The sequence below is a fragment of the Scyliorhinus torazame genome, chromosome 9, assembly GCF_047496885.1.
Source record: "Scyliorhinus torazame isolate Kashiwa2021f chromosome 9, sScyTor2.1, whole genome shotgun sequence".
NCBI classification, from domain to species: domain Eukaryota; kingdom Metazoa; phylum Chordata; class Chondrichthyes; order Carcharhiniformes; family Scyliorhinidae; genus Scyliorhinus; species Scyliorhinus torazame.
Window position 1 is genome coordinate 76,589,065 of NC_092715.1, and position 24,351 is coordinate 76,613,415.

Here is a 24,351-nt window from a genome sequence, read left to right on the forward strand (position 1 = left end):
AAAAGTATTGTCTATGTAGGGGCTGGTTTAGCACACTGGGCTTAATAGCTGGCTTGTAATTCAGAACAAGGCAGCAGCGCGGGTTCAATTCCCGTACCGGCCTCCCCGAACAGGCACCGGAATGTGGCGACTAGGGGCTTTTCACAGTAACTTCATTGAAGCCTCATTGTGACAATAAGCTATTATTATTATTATTCCCATTATCCTTTGTGGGCGGCCATTTTAGATGGCCACACACTGCATGTGGCCAAGCTTCCTACCATCACTCTACTTACTGCTTCCAAGTTCGAAAATGTTGATAGCACCAAGAACAGACTGTACCTGTTCTTACTATTCTGTCAAATGGAAGAATAAATACTCACCAGTTCCTACCTACAATCAGCACCCAGCCTGCTTCACTGTAATGCTGGCCGCATGACACTCTTAGCAGTCTGTGAGGAGGGAGTAGGAAATGGAGTATCAGCTATGAGGAGAGAAGCGAATGTGGTAAAATCTCCAATTTTGAATATTTTGTGTCAAGTAACGCAAACGGGATGAAAAGGCTGATTTCAGTATCTTGTGAGTCATTATTGAGTAGAAGTTTATGTGGTTTAGCCAGGAACAGAGAGAGACAAGTGGCTTACATTCAGAACTCTTAAACCCCACAAATGTTATCCACCATTTACAAGGTATGTGAGAAGTGTAGTGAAACACTCCCTATTCATCTGGATGGAGCAATTTCAACAACATTCAGAAATTTGACCTTATCCAAGTCAAAGTAATTTGCTGATCTGTGCTCAATGCCTGGACTCAATGTCCATACTTTCCACTGTAATTCTAATGCATACAGCTCACCACCACAGCAACTCACCAAAGTTACTTTGACTGCATCGCCCGACTTTGCGATGTCAGTATTATGGATCGTAATAAGAGCAGCAAGTCAAGGAAAAGCCATCAACTTGAAGTCACTGAGGGCAGCATGGTGATGCAGAGGTCAGCCTGCTGCCTCACGGCGCCGAGATCCCAGGTTCGATCCCGGCTCTGGGTCACTGTCCGTGTGGAATTTGCATAATCTCCCTGTGTTTGCGTGGGTTTCACCCCCAGAACCCAAGGATATACAGGTTAGGTGGATTGGCCACGCTAAATTGTCCCTTAATTGGAAAAAAAATGAAAGTCACTGCGACTTTGACATATGGGCGGGATTCTCTGCCCCACCTCGCCACATTTCTGCCCCGACCGGCCGGTGGGATTCTCCGTTAGGCCAGCCGGTCAATGGGGTATCCCATTGTGGGGCAGCTCCACGCCGTCCGGGAAACCACGGGCACCGGTATAACGGAGAATCACGCCGGCGGAGAATCCCGGCCATACATAGAACATAGATCATTACAGCGCAGTACAGGCCCTTCGGCCCTCAATCTTGCGCCGACCTGTGAAACCACTCTAAAGCCCATTTACACTATTCCCATGGTGTTCTTCTTTCATTGTTACTGGATTAATACCTTTGAATTCCTTCACCAGCAATATTGTATAAACACTGTCAACAGGAGGGCGACAGCAGTTCAAGAATGAGGTCCATGGTCAACTTCTTGGGGCAAATGAGGATGGGCGATAAACTCATCTGCATTTTGAAAACACGTTTCTTTTTTAACTTGAAATGGGGAAGATAATTGACGTGTTTTGTGATGCTTTGTATTATGAACTTTGAGTTGACGAGATGACCAGAGATTTGTAGTGCTATTCAACTGGTACTTTTAACTTCAGTTGCTAACTTTCTTGGAACAGAAAGACCAAGTGAGCTAAATATTTTCTGATGCGCATTGTTGTCTATTTGCCCCAACTGTGATACGTTGACTAATGACACTTGCATAACTCACTGAGTCAAATTGACCTCCAGGATGGCATATCTGATTTTTGCAGGAGTGTTTCTTTTTTAACAGCTCTTGGATATATTTTCTGTGTAGTTTTGCTATGATATTGGTGAGAATGTCTTGCCTTGGTGCCATTCAGAAATTAGATGATAAATGCAGAAATGTTATCTGCAGTAGTAAGAATAACTGAATCGACATTTTCTATACAATTACCAATGAGATAATGCTTTTTAAATTACCCATGCAGTCAACATTAATACACCTTGTATTGGATAAAAGTACCAATACGTTAAATAAAAATTGCTTTAAAATTTGAATACTTGCCAATTTTATATTGAGGTTTGAAGCATCCCCTTGCTTCTCGACACCGAAAGGTCCTCTTCAAACCATATGAGAAATACCAGTGAACCATTTGTATCACAATGCATAATTAGCTGCCAGATTTAAAACGTAAACATACTACCTGAAAAGAAATATCTTTTGGGTGTATATCCAGCTGAAACTGCTGGAAGTGCAAGCCACCTGATTTCCTGGTTTGATCACCTGATCTCCAGCAATTGACCGATAGACATAGCTCCTAATAAATTATTTTAAGCGATCATTGACTTTCTTCAATTCTGTGTTTCTAGTGAAGTTAATGCTCGTTTGGATGCAGTTACCGAAATTCTGACATCGGAGTCCATTGTCCTGGCAAAGACCAAAAACCTGCTGTCGAAGCTCCCTGATCTGGAGAGAGGAATCTGTAGCATTTATCACAAAAAGGTAGATGCACAAAATGAGTGAGGACCAATGTCAGTTCATGCTTTCGTGGAGTCTTTGGAAAATATTCAGAAGAAACAGAACATAATTTTTATGTATACAAGGTGAAATAAGGGGATCAGGGGCTATGCGAAGAAGGCAGGAGAATGGGGATGAGAAACGTATCAGCCATGACAAGGTGTATTGATGGGCCAAATGGCCTAATTCTGCTCCTATGTCTTGTGGTCTTACAAGTAACTAGTGAGCACACAAGGCTAAATTTCTACATCAGCCACACATCCCCATTCTAGCCATATTGTTGTACACCAGTTGGTGAAGAATACAATTGAAACCAATTTTTGCACAGTATGAATTATTAAAAGTGATGGGAGGAAAACGATTTGCACACAGTGGGTGGCTAGATTCTGAAATGCACTGCCTGAGTGTGATGGAGGCATTCAAAAGGGAATTAGACTGTTTTCTGAAAAGGAAGAATGTGCAAGGTTGGATTCTGTAGTTATTTGCACAGCTACAGATTACAAACTCAACTACCACAGAGGAGCAACCACAGAGGAGCACAAGTGAATCTAAGTGCTACCCTGTCCAGCCCCCTCATTATTTTGTATGTTTCAATGAGATCACTCGCAATCTGCTCAATCTTTCTTTGGACAATCCTCTCATCTCAGGAGTAAAGCTGGTCAATCTTTGTTACATTTCCTCTCAGATAATTGTTTATTTTTGGTGATTAAAGAGATCCGATCTATATGCAGATTTCAGGTGTTGGCTCACCAAATCCTTGCATAATAGTAGCAAGACTACCATACAACCCACTTGCAATAACGATTTGGATACCATTTGTCTCTAATTGTTTGATGTACCTGCATGCTAGCTTTCTGTCATTCACGAACTGGAATCTCAAATTCCTTTGAAATATCTTCTTTTTAAAAAAAATTCTGTTCTTCATTCTCGATCTGTCACTTTAATTCTTAATCACTTAACCAGCTTAGAATCTATTTCTGCCTCTTTGCATCCTCCTCGCAGCTTACCTTTCCACCTAACTTTGTGAATGCAAATGGCTGAGTTTACTCATTCTGCAGTAGTCTGTCAGCACCCAATTTCTTTCACTGTGGGATGTTAAGACAGCATTTGTCCTGCACTTTGTCCAGAACACGGCCAAATGTGGCAAATTACCACCATGATTGTGCTGCAAGATATTTCCTCTGGTTCCATAGTAACGCACAGTTGGTGAATTCTTGCTCTGCAATATTAGCTATATGAGTGTGTTTATTTGATTTGTAAAAAATGTCTGTGACTTATTTTAGCAGGTACATTATACCATTTTTAAAAAACTCGTTTTTCATGCAAGTAGAAGCTAGAGCGGTTCTGTAGTGATGGATTTAAAAGACTGTTTGGCAGTGTGATTTCATCCCAATATAACTTTTGACTAAATTCAGCTGTTTAAAATAACATTACATTTTCAAACCTTGAATATTTCACATAGTGTGTTTGGGTGCCCAGTGTGGCGATTGCTAATTGGTATCAGATGTCGTGCGTTGCCTCTGCCCAGAACCCTCTTCTCCCATATTGCCTTTCCATGGAGCGGCAGAATGGAATAAGAGTCTGCTTGCAGGTCTTTCCTTTGCTTTTGGTATTAATTTATATTCCGTAAAATAATTAAACGGGGCTGCTTTTGATCTTGAGTGCAAGTTGAAGGCAGCAGTACATAATCACAGGCAAAGTACTGCAAATAATCCTGTGTTTGTCAAAGTTCCTGACCAATTAATTCATTTTCTTTTAGTGCTCCACGTGGGAGTTCTACCAGTTGGTCCGCACTTTAAGAAGTTTGGAAGTGGGCTTCCAGGCACTGCTTCCAGCTGCTGAGGCCCAGTTAACTTCATCCCTTCTTCGTAGTGTTCTTTTGGAGCTGCCACAGCTGTTGGACCCTGTGTATCATTATTTGAAGATTTTGGATGAAAGTGCAGCCAAGTACGTTCGGGTGGAAAGATTCCATACTTGTAATTTAGTACTTGCAACCTGGTTGTTGAATTAACCTGTTTCTTTATTGTGAATGTTGAGTATGAGCAATATTTTTCTTAATACTTTGATTCTTTGAGATAGAAATTGGATCTAGCTTTTCTGTTTTGTTTTTTTAGACGGAAAATGGCAAACAGAACCAGTTGTGTCGGGCCACAGAGACAATTGAAATATGTCTCGCCCCATATCACTCCTTTAGGCAGTAGGGCCCTCCTGAGGGCCCTACCATTAGCAATTTCCCCTTGCATATTCTTCTTTATTCTCCACACTTCCAACCTAGATTTAACCAATTTGCTCCAGCAAGGCAAATGGCCCAAATTGGTTTGTGGGGAAGTTGAGAGTTACTTCTGGAAGCACTAGAGGCATCGGCAACTCATGCAGTTATTGGATTGAGCCCCAGGGCCCAGTTTTGGACAGGCCTTGAGCCTTCCTGGATCTGTGTGCGCACATGAAAATTAGACATGCAGATTCATTCCCCCACTTACATTTTTGCTTATATTTTCCAGAAGCCCTGGGAAATATAATTTATTGTGTTAACAACATTTCGATTGGTCTAATTTCACTAAGTTGTACTTCCTGTGATTGTGAGTAAAGCATGTTGTTCAACCTTTTGAGTCACCACTAGGTGGAAAAAATTGATTTTTTAAAAAAAGCGATACAGTTTTGGCACCTTTACCCTACTCCATGAAGCACCGTAGGTGCTTTTTTCCTTGTTTTTAAAAAAAAGATCTAAAAATGCAAATCCATTTCCTCTGCTTTTGTGAAGGTTGACCGTAAATTTGGTGCATCAGCAGTCGAGGGACTTGAGGATTGACATGATCAGGGCAGCTTTGGAAATGAATTTTATCGAGTCATTAAATCAAGGCAGAAATTCTTTCATTTTCTTTTTAACTTAATGTTTTGCTCCCCCCCCCTCCCCCCCTCACCACCACCACCCCTTCACCCCTTGAGATAAAAGGAGTCTTGCCAAGACTGCCATTTTAGGCACAGGGTGGAAACCTTGTTGCTTTGCTTTCTTTTCTCTTCCTCCCCACCCGTATAATCTCTAGATCTGATTGTTTTTCCAAAATAATCCTGGCTCAGTTTCGCTGACAGCATATGGCCAAAAATATTAATCCCACTACTGCTTTTGGCCTCTAATAACTTCAGATTGGCAGAGAACCAACTAGTGCGCTACTTTAAAAAAACAATGTGGTTACAATGGAAATTTAAAATTAGATTAATCATGGTCAACATAAGTCTGAAATTAAATTCCTGTGAATATCCCTCTTTGTGACTTGAGCAATGGTAAACTTGCCGTAAACAGAAAATAATTGACATATAATATTATACATAATAGTGAATTTATTCAGTGTTTGATACACTTCATGTGTTTCACACCATGTTGAAAGAAAATTACTGCATTATCATAGCTTGTGTCTGTCATCTTTACAGGACAGGCGATAAGACGCAGCTCTTTACAGACCTCACTGAGTTCCCTGTAATACAGCAGCTAAAGCTGGAGATTCAGAATGTGCTTTCCCAACTGCAGGAGCATCGCAGGGAGATCCGATTGATTCTGAGAAAACCGTCTCTAGATTATGTGACAGTTTCGGGGCAAGAGGTAAACTGAGTTTGATTTAATCAGGTTGGAAGATTCTGCTGATTATTTTAAATGAATCCACTGAGGATGAAGCACCATTTGTTTCCCATTACTGTTGCAGTGTGATTTTGTGCACTAAATGTGATGCAGTCATGAGTCAGGCATTTCAAACTAATGTCCAATTTTAGACAATTAATTTGTTGAAAAAGGTCCATGATTGTTGTCTTTATTAAAAAAAATTTTTAAAAAAAATTATTCAACTCTTTCCCTCCCTCCCCCCTCCAATGCACTTGGACATGGCCTCTAAGAGAGTGGTCCAGAATCCGATCAGTCTTGGGCAGGATCAGAACATGTGGGAGTGGTTGGCCGGATCACCTTCGACATTGCTCACAGCTGTCTTCAGCTCCTGGGAAGAAATTGCTCATCCTTGTCCTGGTCAGTTATGTCCTGTGCACCACCTTCAGTTGCCTCAGGCTCAGTCTCGTGCACAAAGAAGTTGAGTTCACTCTGTGCGAAGTCATGTTCCAGTATCCTTCCCCTAGGTCCAGGCCTGGTTCTTTCTCGTTTCGTTCAGTAGGGCCCTGACCTTTTCTAGTAGTCATCCATATATGTCTGCACAACCCCTCTCTCCAAACTTGTCCTGTGATGCCAGTCTATCTAGCAGGGTGTGCCTGGGTAACTGGAGCATACGATGGGACCTCCTTTTTGAGGAGGTCACTTATCTGAAGTTACTGGAGCTCTTTCCCTTTCGGGAGCTGGAACTTCTCTGTTAATTTCCCCATAGTTTCCACTCTGCAAGCCCCTGACCCTCAACACCCCTTCCTCCCTTCTCCAGGGTTTATATGGGGCATCCACTTTGGCCGGGAAAATCTGTGTTTTTTAATGAAAGGAGCTGAGTCAGACATGTCTCTTAGCTTGAAATGGTGCCTAAGCTGGTTCCAGGCTTTCAATGAAGCGACCACCACTGGGCTCATCGAGTACTTGGTTGGGGGAATGGGAGTGGGGCGGTGACCAGTGCTCGCAGGGATGTCCCTACACAGGACGCTTATTTTTTCTACACCCATTCCTCCCACGGCTTCCCCAGCCAACCCCACACCCTTTCCACATTCGCTGCCCAGTAGTAGAACAGGAGATCTGGCAATGACAAGCCCCCTGATAGCGCTTTCTCTGCAAGACAGTTCTTCGGATCCTGAGGTTCTTTTCCACCCCACAAGAAGGCCGTGATTAGTTTGTCTACCTTAGCGAAGAAGGCTTTGGTGATGAAGATCGTGAGTTATGCAAACACGAAGAGGAACCTTGGCAGGATGTTCATCTTTATTGTCTGTACTCTCCTCACCAGGGAGAGTGAGAGTGTGTCCCATCTCCGCATGTCCCCTTCACCTCCTCCACCAGGCGAGACTGGGTTCCATTTGTGGAGCCGGGTCCAATTGTGGGATAACTGGACCCCCAGGTATCTGAACTTGGTTTGGGCCAGTTTGAACACCAGCGTCCCCAGTTATGCTTCTCCCCCCTGGGGTTCCCCAGGAACATTTCGCTCTTGATCAGGTTTAATTTGTATCTCGAGGAGACCCCGACCTCACTCAGGTGGTCCAATATCTTTCCCATGCTGGCTTTGGGTTCAAAACGTAGAGCAGAAAGTCATCTGCATAGAGAGACTCTGTGCATCCTGTCTCCTCTCTGAAAGCCTCTTCAACCTTCCGCTAATCTGAGGGCAATAGGCAGTGGCTCAATTGCCAGAGCTGACAACAGCATGGACAACGGGCATCCCTGCCTTCCTCTGTGCAGCCAGAAGTACTTTGAGCTGATGGCGTTCTTCCGTATGCTCGCCATAGAAGCGCTGTACAGCAGTTTCACCTATGAGGTGAACACTGGCCTAATCCATTCCAGTACCTCAATGAGGTACTTCCATTCCACCCGGTCGAAGGTCTCTGTGTCCAGGAGTTGAGCACCTATGGTGTCTCCTCCCTGGGTGGGGACAAGGCTATGTTCATGTCTGATGTTTGCCTTCGGCTGTCTGCCCTCAACAAATCTACTCTGATCTTCCACGACCACCTCTGGCAAAGAATTCTCCAGTCGTCTCGCCAGAACTTCTGCCAGGAATTTTGCGTCAGTGTTCAGGAGTGAGCTGGGTCTGTATGACCCACACTCCGCTGGACTTGCCTTTCTTCGGAATCAGTGAAATTGAGGCCTGTGCCAGTATGAGCAGCGAGGCCCATGTGACAGCGAGTCGTTCAACACCTCCTGCAGATGCAGGCCAGTGCTGCTGTAAACGTTTTGCAGAGGTCCACCGGTAACGTAGCAGGTCAAAGAACAATACAGCACAGGAACAGGCCCTTCAGCCCTCTAAGCCTGCGCTGACCATGGTACCTGCCTAAACTAAAACCGTATGCACTTACGGAGTCTGTATAGTCAGGCAAAATGAATGGAAAGCAGATTCAAAATGCGCCTGGGAAGAGGGATCTGCGTGTCTTTGTTCATGAATCGCAGAAAGTCTGTATGCAGGTTAAAATGTAATAAGAAAGGCAAATGGAATGTGAGCATTTATTGCAAAAGGACTATAAAAGTCGAGAAGTGTTGTTGCAATTATATAGAGTGTTGGTGAAGCCACATCTGGAGTATTGTTCCTCATTTGAGGAAAGATGTGGTGGCATTGGAAGCAGTTCAGAGGAGTTCACCAGATTGATTCCGGGGATGAAGGGGTTGGCGTATGAGGAGAGATTAAACAGTTTGGGCTAATACTCGCTGGAGTTTAGAAAGATGAGAGGCGATCTGATCAAGGTATATAAAATACTAAAAGGGATTGAAATGTAGACCAAATGTTCCCCCTTGTGAGGCAATCTCAAACAAGAGGTCCCAGATATAGGTTGAGAGGCGGTAGATTTGAAACTGAGATGAGGAGGAACTACTTCTCGCAGAGGGTGGTGAATTTGTGGAACTCGCTGCCCCATAGTACAGTGGAGTCTAAATCATTAAATAGTTTCAAGAGGGAGATAGATATATTTCTGATTTTTAAAAAAACCAAAAAAACAAAAACGGGTTAAAGGGATATGGGGAACAAGTAGGGAGGTGGATTTGAGACCAGGAAGAGATCCGCCATGATGTGATTGAATGGCGGAGCAGGCTCAAAGGGCTGAATTTCCTATTTCTGCTCCTAATTCCTATGTTTCTATGAACTCCACTTTGCACGTGGCCAGGTTGGCACCAATGCCCTGGTGGACATGGATGGTGTGTCCTTCCAATTTGTAAGACTGTGTTCCTCACTCAACTCCGATACGTTCCTTGTCTTGGTTTTTGTGTAGCCTAACGATTGCCGTCCGCAGTGGTTCCTCTGGTCGCGGCTTCTGTGGAGCTACCTGTGGACCCGGTCTATCTCTGGGGTTTGGTGAAGCCCTCTTCCCTGACCAGCTTCCCGAGCATCCTAAACATGAACTCGGTTCGGCTCCTATCTTCTGTGCCCTATGGTAGCTCGACGATCCAAAGGTTTTGGCGCTGGGACCTGTCTCCTGGTCATCTATAATGGCCTTCAGTGTCTTTTGGGTCGATGCCAACCTCTTTTTTTTTTTCGGCGATCCGTTAGTCTTGCTCGGTGTTGGGGCAGCATGGTGGCACAGTGATTAGCACTGCTACCCACGACGCTGAGGATCCGGGTTCGATCCCGGCCCTGGGTCACTGTCCTTGTGGAGTTTGTACTTTCTCCCTGTGTCTACGTGGGTTTCACCCTCACAAACCAAAGATGTGCAGGATAGGTGGATTGGCCACGCTAAATTGTCCCTTAATTGGAAAAAAAATAATTGGGTACTCTAAATTTATTTTTTAAATGTCTTGCTCGGTGACCATTTCTCCACTTCCCAGATCATCGCTCCTTGGGCCTCCAGCTGTCACTCAACCCTGTCCATCGACCCATCTATGGGGGCCAGCAGCTGTCACTCAACCCTATCCATCGACCCATCTATGGGGGCCAGCGTGGCCTTCATCGCCGCAATTAGGTCCTTTTTTACTGCCTTACTATGCTTTTGGAGTTCTAGCGAGATGAGCTCCATCAGCCTCTTTGTCGACGACTGGGACAGCGTTGGCGACTCTGCTGGTTCCGGAATGTTCGGATTTGCGTTGCGAAGCAGGGTCCCCCCCGCTCCGATATTGGGGTTCTTCTCTCCATGCTTTTGCTCCCCTTGCATCCTGTCTGGTGGTTCGCCGGCATTCCAAATCAGTCGAGTTGTTGATGGGGGTCTGATTAGTTTGATTTTTTTACAGATTTGGTGCCCGTTCCTTGGGTCAAAAACAAAGTTCAGGCAGGAGCCACCATTCATGCAACCGCTCAACTCCTTGCCGCCAACGGAAGTTCCACGATTGTCTTCTAATGCTAGTTAAGGATGGCCAGCTCATACAATCTTTCTAGCATCGCCCACCCATGTCTCCAGGACAAAGAAATTCAGAAGCATCTGACTGTCATCCTGATCTATGTAACCTAAATTGTGGTTTGATCATTTGTGCTTGGAGGTCTTTGGCAAAAACATCAATTACATCCCAGACAGTCGAGGTCAGCAGGACCTCAGAATGGTACTAAGTAATTTTGTGTACTGCATACCATAGTGCGAGTACATTCTCATAAAGGTCAGAGCATTTTGCCGTGGGGATTTTCTGTCTACTATTACTGCTTGTTGAGATCGTGCAATTGTTTTGCTCATTTTTATTAATCCCTGCTCTCTCTCTCTGATAGTAACGTGGGAAGTAATTGCAGTAGTTATATGTGGTACAGGTAGCAATGGGAAAAGAGTTTCACTAGAATTAGTTTATGGGTATTTATTCTGTTTCTGTATTTTGTGGAACATACAGAAATCAAATTGAATGCTTTTCAGCAAACCTAAAAATTAGAATAGCTATCAATTCCAGCTGAGTTCAAAATAGCATATGAATTATTCATGTGACAACTTGTCTGTTCTGTTTTTGTTCCTTTAAACAATGTCTTTTATAATTCTGTGTATGGAACTATTTGCCATCTAAGAAGTAAAATCAAATCAAGCAACAGTCTGCTGTATGAACACATGTTCTTTCAAAGAATGCGCAACTTGCTTAGACAGTATGGTAAATGTTGCAACTATCTACTAACAGAGGAAAACATACTTCTTCATTTAAAATACAGTTGGGTGCCATGATGAGAGAGCTTGCATACTAGACGAGTGTGGTGTAGACACCGATGGAAGAGCCACTGGCAGATTCTTTGTTGTTTGGTACAGTGTGATTGGACCATGAGGATTTTACTAACTAAATGGAAGTCTCTTTTTAAAGAAAACAGCTTTTTATTTTTGTTCCAGGTAATGATTATCATGTGACAGCTTCGGCATGTATATAGGTGCAACATTTTAAGGGCTAAAATGTTCACATTTGCACCATGTAATGTTACCTGTGGTTGAGAAATTGCAGGCCTCGACCTTGCCCTGTGTCCTCTCTTTCCCCATTCGTGGTTGAGAGGTTACAGTCATGGAATCAACCTGTTTGTTTCACGAGTCATAATCTAAGCATGAATTGAAACTTGCACATGGGGGGGGCACTCGGTCGGGGGATGGGGACAATTTCCAGGAAGTTTAACCAGTTTTCTGCTGTAATTTCATGGGAAGATCAGTGGAAACCCTGAAACAAATGACACCGTTGAAACTCAGCACTGCTGAATAAACAGTCAGTAATGACCATCTTCCAGTTACTGGAATATTCTGAATGGGTGCATGGAAGGTGGCTCTCCTCCAAGGAAATGGAATGTGGGCAATTTTATCCAAAATAGCCCGCCAGAACCCAGGGAGAAGAAAAACAGCCACCTCATCACCCTCTTAAACCTACAAGCGAAGAAGTAAGATATTTGCTAAATTGTCAAACGACAGCTGCAACTGAGGCCGCAAGGAAACGAGAGGCAACAGGAGCCTGGAGAAACCTGGAGAAGGGACAGCTTCTCAAGCCCGCCATAGATAGACAGGGCACACAGGTTACTCCGGCCAAAACCCAGAGCCAGGGAACAGCTGAGGGCAATAATCGCGAAGATGCACTAGTACCAAGACCAGGAGAGAACCTGCAACTGGGAGTGACACCAGATAAGAATATATCAGAACATTGGGACAGACCTGGCTAAACGCTGGGCCGAGTCAACCGAGTATAGGCGGTCCTGTTCAAAAGTGTAGTGAAGTTTGGGATGCTCTACCCTGCCAAGCTATGGGTAAGTTTCAGGGCAGGGAGCACTATTTTACGGCCCCTGCAGAAATGGATGGGTTTGTCCAAAAGAACATGCTCGGAATATTGCAGCAGAAACGGGTAAAGCTGTCACCCTTAGAGACTAAAAGACAATTTGTGCGGGACTGTACGGCCTCATTCTGAAACTTAAAGCCAAGGCACGCAAAAGAGGGGCGAGGACAGCGGGGCACAGGAAATAGGGGAAAGGGAAGAAAAACAGCGGCGTAGGAAAGGCCAAACCCAGGAGGGGGCCACCACATTACCAGGAAAGCTAGCACCAGGAGGTATGAGCGAGGTGCTGCTCAGTTGCTCCAAAAACACATCCTGCTATCTTGCCTTTTGCAACATTAGAATTCTTCATCCCTTAATGGCACCATTAACGCGCTCTTTTGTCTTATGTCATATCCCCTTTGCCCCGACCTAGCAAGGATAGTCCAGGAAATTACAGGCTGGGGAGTCTTACATCAGTGGTAAGGCAATTATTGGAGAGGATTCTTCGAGACATTATTTTCTTCCATCTGGTTTTGTGAAGGGGAGGTCTTGTCTCACTAACTGGATTGAGTTTTTTGAGGAAGCGATGAAGATGATTGATGAAGGGAGGGCAGTGGATGTTGTCTGTATGGACTTCAGTAAGGCAAGATACCCCATGACAGACTAGTACAGAAGGTGAAGTCACACGGGATCAGAGGTGGGCTGGCAAGATGGAATCAGAACTGGCTAGGTCATAGAAGACAGGGTGGCAGTGGAAGGGTGCTTTTCTGAATGGAGAGCTGTGACAAGTGGTGTTCTGCAGGGATCAGTGGTGGGACTGTTGCTGTTTGTAGCATATAAAAATGATTGGGAAGAAAGTGTAACATGTCTGATTAGTAAGTTTATGGCTGATACAAAGGTTGATGGAATTGCGTATAGTGATGAGGACTGTCAGAGGATACAGCAGGATATACATCAGTTGGAGACTGGGTAGAGAGATGACAGAAGGAATTTAATGTGGACAAATGTGAGGTAATGCAATTTGGAAAGTCTAATACAGGTGGGAAATAAGTGGCAGAACCCTTAAGAATATTGACAGGCAGAGGAATCTGGGTGTGGAGGTTTGGAGAAGGGTACAGAAGAGGTTTACCAGGATGTAACCTTGTATGGAGGGCATTAGCTAGGAAGAAAAGTTAGATAAACTTGGTTTGTTCTCACTGGAACAACGGAGGTTGAGGGGTGACCTGATAGAGGTCTACTAAATGATGAGAGGTGTGGACAGAGTGGATAGTCCCAAGCTTTTTCCAAGGGTGGAAGAGTCCATTGCTAGGGGGCATAGGTTTAAGGTGCAAGGGGCATAGTTTAAAGGAGATGTGCGAGGCAAGTTTTTGACGCAGAGGGTAGTGGGTGCCTGGAACTCACTGCCGGAGGAGGTGGTAGAAGCAGGGACGATAGTGACATTTAAGGGTTGTCTTGATAAATACATGAATAGGATGGAAATAGAGGGATACGGACCCCGGAAATGTAGAAGGTTTTAGGTTAGATGGGCAGCTTGGTCAGTGCAGGCTTGGAGGTCCTAAGGGTCTGTTCCTGTGCTGAACTGTTCCTTGTTCCATCCCTGTGCCATCCCTGTTCTTCTATTCTGCCCCCTTTCCAACTATACAATTCTCTGCATTTCTACCTTGCTTCAGTTTTGTAGAAGGGTCATTTAAATCCAAAATGTTAACTCTGTTTGTCTCCAACGATGCTCCCAGACCAATTGAGTTTATTCAGCATTTTCTGTTTTTATTTACCAGATTATGACAGGCTTAGATAAAATAGACAAAGAAAAACTGTTCCTATTAGATGATTTTGTAAAAGGTCTAGAAGGCACATTTTAAGCTTTTCGGCATGGGGTGTGTTGCAAGCGGCAATGACCGTGACAATGAAGCAGAGTGTGATGGTCAAGGGGTGTTGCAGAAAACCTTCGTAACAACAGTTTTAAAATATCGTTGCTTGACCAGGAAAAAGACGGTTCTTGGATTTAAGTATAATCCCTGTATTATGTGGTAACAAAAGCTTATTGTTCAATTTGCATGTTGTTTGGGGAACAGGAGAAGTCTTAGAGTTCATGTATCGCGGATATAGTCTGCACCAAAGGGAACATTCTATAGAAACTGTGTTATGCACGCCCTTCTCCTGGATGCAATGATTATAGCACACTAAAAAAGGATAAGACTGTGCACAAACCATATATCACCATACCTATTCAATATGGTTCTTGCTAAAACTGGATAACAAACTACACTCTCCCTCGTGATCAAACATCGTACACTTGTCAGGAGAAAAGACAACAATATGAAATCAGCATCATAATCACAAAGGAATAAAGTCCAGGGTTACTGATGAAGTGCAGGATAATAACACCATCTATGTGCTTGGAAAGGCCATGACAGGATCATCGAAAAACCTTCAAGATCTCTAAAAAAAATTCCATAGAACTATCACCTTGCAAAGCCTTTGCCCTGAAGCCCAGGCGGCCAGAAACCCAGGGCTCAGCCGGGGAGGGGGAAACCCAACTTGGCTATCCACCTTTAACCCCTCACGTCGAGCATGACTGACAGGACTGTGTAAGACCAATGGTCGGAGCCTCCCCCATGAAGACCGGATACAATGCGCTCCATCGAACCTGCAGTTCATCAAAGTGAGCACCAAAAACCTGCATCACCTAGCTGAGATCATCCAGAACATCATTCACAGTGGAAGCCATCGTCCCGATGTGTACAGCACTGTCGAGGTGTAGACCCGCTCACCAGAAAAAACGCCACTCCAAGCTGGGCCCCACCTCCGTCATCTCCGATAGCCCCAATCAAACAAGGATTCTCACTGATTCAACTCGGCTCTTCACAACCAAACTCCAACCAGGATCATCCAGGGACATAGTGCAAGACATATATCCCCCAAAAAAGATAATTATGGAATGTCTTTTTCCTCCTCCCTAATCTTGGAATGTTGAAGCTGATTCTGCTTCTAAGTTCAGCAAACTCATCATTAACCAGGAACTTTAAAGTGGGCCTTCTAGTTTGCGTAGCTTTAGTGGTGCTTTACCCACCAATCTCTATTTCATAATTATTTTCCTCACCCTAACAGCTGTCATTGTCCTTGCCTCTTTTGTCTCCCTCCATCTTAAAGAAACCATCTGAAGCCCCCCCTGCATTATTTCTAATTTTTAAACTGGGATTGCAACTTCAATGGTGTATCAAATCAGTTTGAAAAGGTGCCTGGAAAGTTTTAAGGAAATCGTAGAACTTTTTGGACTTCCTTTGGTAAAGCTAGCTGCAATTAGTTTAAAAGACAGGCTAAATTTGGATAAAATCAAAATACCATAGATGCTGCAAATCTGAAATTAAAACAGAAAATGCTAGATAAACTCAGCAGGTCTGGAAGCATCTGTGGAGAGAGAAACCGAGTTAATATTTTGAATCCAAATGACTCTTCTACTGAAAAGGTGTGAAAAAAGCAGGGTAGTTGTGATGGGTGACTTTAACTTCTCCCATGTTGACCGGGAATCCCTTACAGCCAGGGGCTTGGATGGAAAGCAATGTCCAGGAGGGTTTTTTGATACAGCATGTTGACAATCCAACCAGAGAGGGGGGTCATGCTAGACTTGGTATTGGGGAATCAGCCAGGCCAGGTGATTGATGTTTCAGTGAGGGAGCATTTTAGGTTTAACATCCATAATTCCTTCAAATTTTGGGTATTCATGGATAAGGACAAGAGTGACCCGTGGGTGAGGGTGCTTAATTGGGCAAGGGCCAATTACATCCAAATTAGACAGGAACTGGGGAATGTGGATTGGGAGTGGCTATTTGAGAGCAAATTCGCATCTGACATGTCGGAGACTTTTACAGGCCAATTGATTGAAGTGCAAGACAGGCACATCCCTGCAAAAATGAAGGATATAAATGGCAGGATTTGGGAACCATGGATGACGAGGGAAATTGTAAGCTTAGCCAAAAGGTAAAAGGAAGCCTACGATGTGTCTGGGCATCGAAAAACTGACAAAGCCCTTGAGGAGTCCAGTGAAAGTAGGGAGGAATTTAAACGTGGAATTAGGAGGGCTAAAAGGGACAATGAAATGTCTTCAGCAAACATGGTCAAGGAGAATCCCAGGGCCTTCTATGCATATATTAGGAGCAAAAGAGTAGGCAGAGCAAGAGTAGGCCCACTCAAGGATAATAGAGGGCTGTTCTGCGTGGAACCACAGGAAGTGAGTGAAATCCTTAATGAGTACTTTATATCTGTATTCACCAGGGAGAATGACATGAGGGATGTTGAGGTCAGAGATGGGTGTGTGAACGCTCTTGGGAACGTCAATATATCAAAGGAGGAAGTGTTGACTATTCTAAATTGCATTAAGGTAGACAAGTTCCTGGGGCAGGATGGGATCTATCCCAGGTCACTGCGGGAGACGAGAGAAATAGCTGGGGCCTTAACAGATATCTTCACATCCTCCTTGACCACACTTAAGGTTCCAGCTGACTGGAGAATAGCCAACATTGTTCCCTTGTTCAAGAAAGAAAGCAAGGATAATCCAGTAAATTCTAGGCCGGTGAGCCTGACATCAGTGGTGGCGAAGCTTTTGGAAAAGGTGCTGAGGGACAGGATATATGTACATTTGGAGGAAAATGGACTAGTTAATGACGAGCAGTATGGTTTTGTACGGGGAAGATCGTGTCTCACCAAATTGATTGAGTTTTTTGAAGAGGTAACAAAGAAAATCGATGCGAGAAGGGCTGTAGATGTAGTTTATATGGACTTTAGTAAGGCATTTGACAAGGTCCCACATGGCAGACTGATACAAAAACTAAAATCACATGGGATTCAGGGTGGGCTGGCTAGATGGATACAGAACTTGCTTGGTTATAGAAGACAGAGTAGCGGTGGAAGGGTGTTTTTCAGAATGGAGATCTGTAGCTAGTGGTGTTCCGCAGTGATCGGTGCTGGGACCTCTGTTGTTTGTAGTACATATAAATGATCTGGAGAAAAATGTGGGTGGTACCGAAAGATGTGTGAATTGGACATTCTGAATTCTCCCTCAGCGTACCTGAACAGGCGCCGGAATGTGGCGACTCGGGGATTTTCACAGTAACTTCATTGCAGTGTTTTAAAAAAAATTTAGAGTGCCCAATTAATTTTTTCCAACTAAGGGGCAATTTAGCATGGCCAATCCACCTAGCCTGCACATCTTTGGGTTGTGGGGGGGAAACCCATGCAAACACTGGGAGAATGTGCAACGTCCACATGGACAGTGACCCAGAGCCGGGAACGAACCTGGGACCTCGGCGTCGTGAGGCAACAGGGCTAACCCACTGCGCCATCATGCTGCCCCTTCATTGCAGTGTTAATGTAAGCCTACTTGTGACAATAATAAATATTATATAGATAGATTGGAGACTTGGGCACAGAAATGGCAGGTGGCGTTTAATCCGGATAAATGCGAGGTGATGAATTTTGGAGGATCAAATCTAGGTATGAATTATACTGTAAATGGCAGAACCCTAAGGAAAATTAACATACAGCGGGATCTGGGCATGCAGGTCCACAGTTCCCTAAAAGTGGCCACGTAAGTGGCCAAGGTGATTTCGGCACATTGTATGCTTGCCTTCATCAGCTGGGGTGTTGAGTACAGGAGTTGGGAAATCAGGTTGCAGCTATATAAAACCTTGGTTAGGCTGCATTTGGAGTATTGCGTGCAGTTCTGGTCACCACATTATCAGAAGGTTGTGGGAGCTTTGAAGAGAGTGCAAAGAAGGTTCACCAGGATGTTGCCTGGTCTCGTGGGTGTTGGCTGTGAGGGGTGGTTGAATAAACTAGGATTGTTTTCACTGGAAAGACGGAGGCTGAGGGGAAACCTGATGGAGGTCCACAAAATTATGAGAGGCATAGACGGGGTGGATAGTCAGAGGCTTTTTCCAACGGTGGAAGTATCAATTACAAGGGAGCACAGGTTCAAGGTGAGGGGGGGGAAAGTTGAAGGGAGATGTGCAGGGTTGGTTTTTCACACAGAGTGTGGAGGGAGCCTCGAATGCACTGTCAGAGGATGTGGTGGAAGCAGCCACATTAGCAACATTTAAGAGTGTTGCTCTTTGGTTGGCTCTGAATATTGCGGTCAATATGGTCGCCTTCTTTAATCCTAATTACGTTTGCTCTAGAGTCGCCAGGTATCTTTCGATACCGCCACAAGGTTCAAAACCGAATACTGATCAAAGACTCGATACACCAGTCAGTTAGTTCAAAGTCAATGCTTATTTATTTACACATACAGTTAAATATACTCATGCACAAAACTCTGCAGACTAAAATATCACTACTGCTAAAGCCTATACTTAGCTTCGGGCGCCCACTCAGTCATAGAATAGAATTTACAGTGCAGAAGGAGGCCATTCGGCCCATCGAGTCTGCACCGGCTCGTAGAAAGAGCACCCTACCTAAGGTCAACACCTCCACCCTATCCCCATAACTCAATAACCCCACCCAACACTAACGGCAATTTTGGACACTAAGGGCAATTTATCATGGTCAATCCACCTAACCTGCACATCTTTGGACTGTGGGAGAAAACCGGAGCATCCGGAGGAAACCCACGCACACACGGGGAGGATGTGTAGACTCCGCACAGACAGTGACCCAAGCTGGAATCAAACCTGGGGCCCAGGAGCTGTGAAGCAATTGAAACAATGGCCGTTGTTCGGTTCTGAGGCTGCTGGGGTCGAACTGGTACAGGGGAACAGCTAAGGTCGTCTGTCTGGTAGCGTGCGTTGACCTTGGACTTACTTGTTTCTGGTGCAGCTGGTGGCCAGGTCTCTCCTCGGTGAGAGCCTGGTCCAAGAGAACTATTCTCTCTTGGGGGCTGCTTCTTATAAGGGACTTTGCGCTCTTTTGGGCGGGCCTTGAATTTGGCCTCAATCAATTGGGCCGTTTCTTGATCATTCCTGTTGATTTATCCAATAAAGGGGTGGGTGCCCTGATGGCTGGGCATGTCCTAGGTGGCCGTTGGCCTGTTTTGTTTCGGTCTCCTCTGGCGCCGGGGTGTCTGCCTTAGTATCGGTTACTCAAATGTTACTCTTTGTTTCTCTGAGATGGGCCATTAGTATGCTAATTGGCCTACAGTTTTGGTCTTGTCTGGGAGCTGCGGCTCCAATATGCAGACAAACTCTGAACCTGCTTGTTTTCTCAGCATTGTCCATTTTCCCTGCAATCTTTGCAAAGTGTCCATTTTGTAATCGGGAAGTGGCCATCCCAGATGGCTACAAGAGGCATCTGGATGGGTACATGAATAGGGAGGAAATAGAGGGATATGGACCGAGTAAGGGCTTAAAGTTTTAAAAAAGTTATTGCATCATGATCGGCACAGGCTTGAAGGGCCGAAAGCCTGTTCCTGTGCTGTACTTTTCTTTGTTCTTTGTTTATGCTGAACTCCGATGTTGATGTTCTGAAGGCTAGGACAGGATTGTGTGTATGTATCTACACATGCAGATCTCTCTTCTGAAAGGTGAATTAAGATCCAACTAGTCGGTGTGAATAGGGTTCTGATCGGAGTGCAGCACTATGGCTGAGAAACCATCTGAATCTAGCCAAATGATGGTGCCAATAGGGAAAGATGCAACAGTTTCCATTCCACTAATGTTCCAGAACAACAGCATATTTTAATTACTTGTAACATTTCTAATCCTGTTTTATCTTCCAGTTTTTGATAGAAGTCAAAAACTCTCTGCTATCCATCATTCCAACTGACTGGACACAAATTTCAAGGTATGTGTTGAAATAATTCTACTTTTTACTGTTTAGAAATTGAACATTCTGGTTTTCCATTCATTTTCGACTAAATTTAAAAATCTAGGAAGTTGGTCGTAACTATTGACTGGAATTTATGTAGTTCGTAAGCACATCCTCATGACATATGTATGCAGCATTCACATGGTGCACAGCAAGGTTCTACAGGTAGTAAATGAATGAGCGAGCACTTGTTCTGTTTTTAATGTTTGAGGAATGAATGTTCGCCAGGAAACTAGAGAACTCCCTGCTCCTCTTGAAAGGATCTTTTGCAATAAGCTGGCAAACCTGGTTTAACATCTGAAAGATAGTGCCTTGGACAGTGCATATCCCCTTCAGTTTTGCACTAGTTACAACTGGGCCAAGCTGACATTATACTAAGTGGGTATGATTTTGGAAGTACTCATTTGGAAGAGCTCATAAGGAAAAGGGGTTGCAGTTGGATTTTACGAAAAGGAGGGTAAACCTTGTCCTTGAAGCATTACTTAAGACACGTGAAAGAATGATGAACCAGGCTGCAGTTTCGGGTGGTCAATTGAAGCCCCACTTTTCTAAAGGCCCATTTCTGTTTCTGTTCCATGGCCTGGAGTTTCATCATTGGACACAATCTCACCCCCACAACCCAAAGATGTGCAGGTTAGGTGGATTGGCCACACTAAATTGCTCCTTAATTAGAGAAAAATAGTAAAGTTATAAAAAAAAATTAAAAATGGACAAAATCTGGGAGCCTATGTTGGGCCCGTTTGGAGGCTATGACTTTATGCCCAAGTATGCTCCCAATTAGAATATGGTTGAACTTTAAAATGGACATAAATCTAAATAAGTAATTGGAGCCTAAGGAAAGCACCGAATATATATATTTTTCTTTCGGTATCAAAATGTAACTTTTCAACTCATTTAATTATCTCTGCGCATCAAGGACTGCAGGAGGAAAGGCAGGAGAATGGGGATGAGAAAAATATCAGCCATGATTGAATAGCGGAGCAGACTCGATGGGCCGAGTGGCCTAATTCTGCTTCTATGTCATATAGCCTTCTGGAACCCTTGGTGCTCAGAGAAGCTTTTCCGTTTAAATGTGATTTGCGCTTATGCCGTAAAAATCATTCAGGAAATAGAGCAAGTATAAATGAGCATAAAACCTCTCAACGTTTACAATTCAACACTAGAAAGATGACTTTCTTTCCTGCTGTACTTGAAAATGTGGTTGCAATGAATGGTGTGTGTACCGAGTTTGGGGGGTGGGGGGCTAGGTTTTGTGGACAGAAGTACTTTTGGTTGAAGGGCATGATGAATTTATGTAAAAGATCAATGAGACCTGGGTCTATGGCAGTCATTTTTGTTTATAAAATATTTTTATTCTCCTTTTTCACATTTTCTCCCAAATTTACACCCACCAATATTGAACAATAACAGTAACGAATATAATGTCGATCCCCATATCAACAGCAACAATTCCATCCTCCCACCAACCCCCAAGCAACTGCCCGCATGTTAACATAAACAAATAACAAAAAGGAATCAGGAATCACTCATAGTCACCATAAACTCATGCAGTCCCCCCTCTCGCCCCCCCCAATGTTCAATGTTATTCAATTCTCAAAAGTGCATAATGAATAATGCACATGAATTGTAGAACCCTTCCATCCTTCCCCTCAGTTTAAACTTAACCTTCTCAAGAGTCAAGAATTCCAGCAGGTCCCCTGCCACGGCACAGGGTGGAGAGGTTCCTCTCCATCCCAACAGGATCCGCCTTCAGACGATCAACTAGGCAAAGGCAGCAACATCTGCCTCCGCACCCATTTCAGACCCCGGCTGGTCCGACACTCCAAATATGGCCTCCCGAGGGCCTGGGTCCAGTTTCATGTGTACCACTTTAGAGATTAACCTAAAAACCTCCTTCCAGTAATCCTCCAGCTTTGGACAGGACCAAACATATGAACGTTATTTCCCCCCCCCGGCGCAACGTTCACACACATCTTCTACCCCCTCAAAGAGCTGGCTCATCCTCGCCCTTGTGAGGTGTGCTCTATATACCACCTTCAGCTGTATCAGCCCCAACCTCGCGCACGCGATGGAGGCGTTCACTTTCCGGAGGACCTCACACCAGAACCCCTCTTCCCAACTCTTCCTCCCACTTTGCTGTGATCCCTTCTAGTGGTGCCTTTTCCTCTTCCAAAATAGCCCCGTAAACCGCCGACACTACCCCCTTCTCCAGTCCCTCTGTCGTCAGCACCTCCTCCAGCAATGTGGAGGCCGGCACCACCGTGAAGCACTGTATGGGCCTATGGCAGTCATGCGTTTAACTAAGACTTAATTTTCTGCAATGTAAAAAATATTGCTGTAATTGGTTTGTGCCCAGGCTTCAAAGGGTGCAAAGCAGAAGAAACTCGTGGACCATATATTCCCTTTTGATTACATTGACTTTTGCATGTCACATTAAGGAATTGGTGCATTCAAAGCACGGCAATTACAATTGTAAAGGGAAACATTGCAATGAATGAGAAAAGTATAACATCAACCTTTAAAGTAAGTATTTCACCTCCTACCCCCAAAAATCCAAGTTCAGTGTCTTGTTGAGGATGGTGTTCTCAGCAGTTTCTTTTTAACATATTAATGGGAGAATACTTTAGATTGAAAATTAAATCAGGAAGTACATGTTCACACAAAGGGTCGTGGAAATTGGGATTAATCCCCTCAAAATGTCAAAGCACTGCACGAACTGTAATTTTCAAAACTGAGATCTGTTAAGTAAGGATATCGGGAGATCTGGATCAAAGGCAGAGGTCATTAGAATTGAGGTAGAAATCATCCAAGATCTAATTTTGAACCACAGTTCCGTAATTTATTTTTAGATAAAGGAGAGGTGTGCATCACACAATGTGCCTGACAACAAGCCCTAATGAGCTGATTGCATCAGTCAGCAAATTATTTGACTCTTGGACCCGTTTTTTGTAAAACCGTTTGATGGATCCAAGTTTGAAACTTTTCATGGTCTGAAACATTTCTTCGGAAAATAGGAGATCCAAGGTGTCTAGCTAGTGGTTGTTTAGTTGGCCTGACCAAGTATGTTAGGACAACATGGACCTCCGACTTCTTTTGGGTTTTGTGAGACTTATTGAATACCAGGTTTTGTTGTCCTGGGTTCATGCTCATGCCTTGAATGGGTTGTTGCTGATAGTGATGCTGAACTTGGCTTGGAATTTCCTCATTTGTTACCTTGCGCTTACAGTGCCATGGCCACGTGAAGAGCAATAGGTGTTCTGTTTTGACGATAGAAATCTTTTTCACTCTTGGCCTGGCATTTTCGATCTGACCAGCCATGTGTTGTGTTTGAGGCTAGCTGAATTTGAAGGTCCCATTGAGGGCCTGTCAAGGGGCATGACCTCCTTCGGTCCGCTCCTTTTGCACTTTGCTGGAGCAGTGGACATGCTTTACTCCTTCAGTCCCTTCAGAAAGGTCAGCTGAGATGGGCGCTTCCTGTTTCAAGTTCAGGTACGTCACTGTGGAATGGCAATCTGTCACGGATTGCTACTCTGAGGAAGTTGCGGGTTATTATAGTCTTTGTCCATCCTTCTGCTCTCAACAGTCTCAACAGTTCTCTAGACTTCAAATCAACGTAAAAGTCAAACTACAGAGGCCAGATGACCCATTTAAATCAGATTCCACACACTGTTGTATTCACAAGAGGACTTTATCCTCTGGATAAAGTACTCCTATGCATGCGAAGACTCAGACAATGCTGGTCAATTTGATCACTTACCTTTTAAAAGAACAAAGCTCTTTGATGAACCACATCATTAAAAACATTAAATTATGACATTTGAAGTTGACAAGACCGTTTAAACTTTCCACAGAAAGCATCCCCCAAGATTCACAAACTGACTTGCTTGTCGCAGTTCACAGTCTTCAGGAACCCGTCCGCATCGACAAAAATACCTACGTCAGTGAAAACTGAATTTGCAGCAGACATCTAAATGGCGCTCTTGATGTCAACTCACGTAAATGTCAGTTGTGACCTACCATGTCCCCACAACCCCGGGAAAATTATATCCATCAGGAGTGATCCACAAAGTTTAAAATTGTGGCATGCTGCCAGTTTGGGCCTCCCAACGTGGGTTCGCTTAACATTGGGAGATGAAAACTCAGCTC

At 44.2% G+C, this 24,351-nt stretch overlaps 1 protein-coding gene across 1 annotated transcript in view; it reads left to right on the forward strand.

The window, feature by feature from the left end:
- Positions 1-24,351, forward strand: part of msh3 (mutS homolog 3 (E. coli)) — a 447,577-nt gene that overhangs the window by 166,400 nt on the left and 256,826 nt on the right. Inside the window, exons 13-16 of the mRNA XM_072516186.1 lie at positions 2,477-2,609; positions 4,384-4,571; positions 6,054-6,222; positions 20,117-20,181. Coding sequence (XP_072372287.1) covers positions 2,477-2,609; positions 4,384-4,571; positions 6,054-6,222; positions 20,117-20,181 — 555 coding nt within the window. The remainder of the gene's footprint in view (positions 1-2,476; positions 2,610-4,383; positions 4,572-6,053; positions 6,223-20,116; positions 20,182-24,351) is intronic.